The sequence below is a fragment of the Macrobrachium nipponense genome, chromosome 37 (assembly GCF_015104395.2).
Source record: "Macrobrachium nipponense isolate FS-2020 chromosome 37, ASM1510439v2, whole genome shotgun sequence".
In the NCBI taxonomy this organism is placed as follows: Eukaryota; Metazoa; Arthropoda; class Malacostraca; order Decapoda; family Palaemonidae; genus Macrobrachium; species Macrobrachium nipponense.
The window spans coordinates 56,225,226-56,229,275 of NC_061097.1; the positions used below are offsets into that span (position 1 = coordinate 56,225,226).

General features: G+C 38.3%; 1 protein-coding gene across 1 annotated transcript; it reads left to right on the plus strand.

Annotated features, from left to right (window-relative positions):
• Positions 1–572: 572 nt before the first annotated feature.
• Positions 573–2,758, plus strand: LOC135208997 (uncharacterized). The gene is made up of 3 exons (XM_064241537.1): positions 573–815; positions 1,363–1,568; positions 2,073–2,758. The coding sequence occupies exons 1-3, from the start codon at positions 812–814 to the stop codon at positions 2,580–2,582; spliced, it is 720 nt and encodes a 239-aa protein (XP_064097607.1). The 5' UTR covers positions 573–811; the 3' UTR covers positions 2,583–2,758.
• The last annotated feature ends 1,292 nt before the right edge of the window (positions 2,759–4,050 follow it).

A 4,050-nucleotide genomic window follows, 5' to 3' on the forward strand; every position in this document is an offset into this window, starting at 1 on the left:
AAGGCGGAGTTCCGGGTAATGGAACACTGCCTTTCCTATCCGTGCATGCCGGTGGCATCAGGATGATGAATGTTCATTTGAAACAGAAACCTGAAACCGAGTTTCATGTACACCATAAGCATTGGTGGTCTATGGAGCCATTCGTACACACACCTATAGATTTGTGTTTGTCTTTTTGGTGTATTTATTTTTTTTTCCCAGTCTGGAATTCATTAAATATGGTCCTTCTGATTTATGCCTTGTTTGCATGTTCCGAATGAATTCCCACGAATTTCGAATTTAAACTGAAAGATATGGCTAGAACAGCTTTTAACAACTTCAATCATGACGTCACCTGCAAAACACAAAGGAAAGATTCCCGTGAAAAGATGAAAGACGAACATGTCGCCCACTTGTAGTTAACGAATCGGTACTTCAAGATCCCGGATGACAGATTTTTATTTCTTAATTAACCAATCAATCAAAAAGTTTATCTCCTTTTTTTTATTCTTAGAACGTACAGCCAATCACCGTCGAGATCTGAAGTACCGTCCCTATCTAGGCTGAGGCGCCTCTCAGCCGATATAAAGGCGGAATCCGACAGAACTCGACACAAATAACATCTGATCTTCGCCTTGACACAAACGCCTTGTGATTCACTGACGGTTGTTCGAAGCTTTGGACGTTTCCTCGCTCTTTTCTCAATACGTTGCACTTTCTCGTTTGAAAAATTCCCTGAAGAAAATATATTCGATGGATAGGTTACAATATCCGTCAAGCGTTGCATATTAGAACCTGAAAACCATAGTCTACGACTGGTCATCTCAGCAAAATGGGTAAGATTTTAAATATCTTTAAACACATAATATAGGTATATATATATATATATATATATATATATATATATATATATATATATATATATATATAGAGAGAGATATATCCGAACAAGCTCATGCAAATGTTGGTACTTAAAATCTTGACAGAACTATCTTTCATTCTTTTCTTTTACCTACGAAAAACCTTCAGTAATCTTCTCCTTTCACACTCAAGTAAACTCCATTTCCCAAAAAACCAATGCAATATCATGCAGATGGGTCTATGCATCCGCTTTCTCTCTTTGCCTTTGGTATTTCTTTTTGTATTCTGCCTGGCCACCTCTTCATTCACCCCTCATCTGATTAGTTTATTTTATTGCAGAAGTTATATATATTTCATAATATTACCGTAATTAATTAATTTCTACTTCCATTGCAAGGATGATGCCCTTGCCTTTACAAAAGCTCTTCAATTGAACGTCTCCAATTCTTTCATTTTTTGCCTCTTGAATACGATATTTCCGTTTTCTTCTACATATTATTTCCGTCTCCATGTTATTCACAGAAGCAAGTTTGCGAAGCACGCTCATTGTGTGCCTGGTGACTGTGGGGCTGCTCGTTGTTGTCGATGTGGTCAATTGCGATGCTCCCGTCAGGTGGCAGCACCAGGTTGAGCCTCAAACGATGGGATGCAACCAACAACTACAGTCTTATATTTCTTTGCAAACAAATCTTACATTGGCTGCTATAGATCACTTCAAGAGAAACTTTGTGAGTATAAGCAGAATTAATCTTTATTTAGGCAATAGGACATGGATCCAGAACACAACTGTTCGGTAGATTTTTGTCTAAATTATGAAAAATTTGTTAAGATCTTCAGATATTCTCAGATGACGGTTGTGGAAACTACTATATCAAAGATTTATAAAAGGTCTCTGGTTTGCCCAGATTTTGATACCTCTAGTAAAAGTTTACCAGCTTTACTGGAAAAATCAATGGAAATCATATGAGATATTTTAACAAAATTTGCTACAGTTATTTATTATAATTGGAATTAATTGCAGTAAGGTTCTAGTTATTCTCATGAGACACCCAGGCATTAAATTACCTTTGAGACTCTTCTCGACCATCTTGAAATATTACAGCCTTTTGCCCTAGTTCTTTTTTAAGTTGTGTATTTTTAACATGAACGCATTTTTTATAGTATAACTAGATGGTGACAGAACTTGTAGTAAATTTGCTTCAATTAATCAAATCCATTCTATTTTGCGTCAGTCTTGGCACAAGTTCGAAGTGGGATGGGATGATGCCAATGTCATCTTGGACGCCAATCAAGATATCGACTTCCTCCAAGTGTGCAATGAATCGGACGAGTGCTCTCGTGTCCTGCCCGTGGTTCCAATTCCTCCTTACAGCGTCCCTACAACTGAGTCTCATGCAGAACAGCTGATGGCTGAAATCTTGGAGTACTCACAGCAGTACGCCTATGCCCTGGAAATCCTGTTTCTCGACCAGTCTCTCCACGAGGACTCATTCCAGCCTCACGTGAACGAAATCTACCGCCAGCTGGAGGCCCTCGTCAGTGGCATCATCTGGGGGCTGAAACAGTGCCGGGTACCTGTGAGGGAAACTAACCTCAGAAATCTGATGGGAAAAGTCTACAAAGGAGCTGACAGAACCTTCAGGGACGAGAGGGCTTTCAGGACAATCAGACAGTGCCAACTGGGGCTTCATTACATCAGACATTTCTTTTCACTGAGTGACACCCATCCACTGCTGAAGTGATTGAACCCTCACATCATCTTTCTCTTGGCCACTGAACTTTAATTCTACTTGGACAATTTTCTGTTGAATGAAGACTTAATATTTTGACACTTGTTATCCCAGATTATTTATAAAATAACAATATTGGATGTTTGACTTACATTTCTGTACAAGATAATTTTAATAAAGACCTTTATTTATTTCTTAAATTATGATCTACTTTCATTTTTCAGTGACATGATTTCACAAATTGTTCTCTGTAAGGAAAAGTACTCTCTTTAAGAGCTGCTATCGCAAAGTCTTATTGTCACTACTGTACCCTGTAAAACCACAAGGTACGTCTTTGTTGTTGTCTAGCAGTTGCCCATCGGAAAGCACTATTAAAGATTTGCAATGTCTTATTTTAGTTTTTGCTGCTGGATAAAGTCATAGAATGTGTAACGTCTCGAAGATGAAGAAGGTGCCCTGGTGTGGGCATGTAATAAGATATTGCATACATTTCGACATTTGCTCGGTGGAACAGAATTTATCTTTTCTATGGTGAAAAGAACGGTATCAGGATGGATTCCTTCATTCGAGCTTACTTACTGCAAGGAAGGTCTGTATTACTGTACATTTTTTTACAGACAACAGGAAGTATGCATTTCCTCAAGGAAATGGTGAGTAAAAAAATATAGAGGCAGAAAATTCTGGAACTGCGCCAACTAAAATAAATCCACTTCCAACTGGAAGAAGAAAAGTTAAACTGCGAGAGAAGTCTCGGGACAAATAAGTTCCTTCAGTTTCACACAATCTACGGTCAAATAGCGTGTTATTTCACCAACGAAAATTAAAATAAATACGCTATATTTTATGAGGAATAATAGTTCTGTACTGTTTAAAATGCACATCATTCATTTTTTACAGTCATTCCAATAAGTAAATCATAAATAGCCTATACTAAAATTCCAGTATCTGTAACTCAACGCGAAACACCTTTTTCAAACCTTTTCAGGCTTTTCCATAGGGCTTTCCTACCCCCAACAATAACAACAACAAAAACAAGAACAATAAAGAAGTTTGAAAGTTTACTCCCCGAGTAAGCGAAAACAGAGCTCTGCGAATAAGAAAGGGTCCAGCAGAGGACAACCTGCTGGAAAAACAGAAAACTCTGAGGAGATGATGCAATGAAAGAATGTCCCAAGCCAAAATACTCACCAAAGAATGAAAGGTACTTGTAGTAAGATGTGCAAGGTAAAAATAGCACACCAAAAGACAGCATTTGAGAAAACGGGGGGGGGGGGGGGGGGGGGGTGCGGCCAGGCCTCTCTACGTCATTCAGAATCATACTTCCCCCTAATTTCTATAACTTTTTTTCTCCGCACCAAAAGTCGTACGGATATTATGAAAGACTCTGTGCTTACTAAAGCTGTGTTTCTTCTTAAGCAGTGTCAACGTCATGATGAGGAATAATGATAAAATAATTGGCCTTATGTGAATATTTGACTTT

Excerpts from the sequence above, each read along its gene's own strand:
- LOC135208997 (XM_064241537.1), top strand. Across the intron at positions 1,569-2,072 it reads ATCACTTCAAGAGAAACTTT|TCTTGGCACAAGTTCGAAGT; the intron begins GTGAGTATAAGC and ends ATTTTGCGTCAG.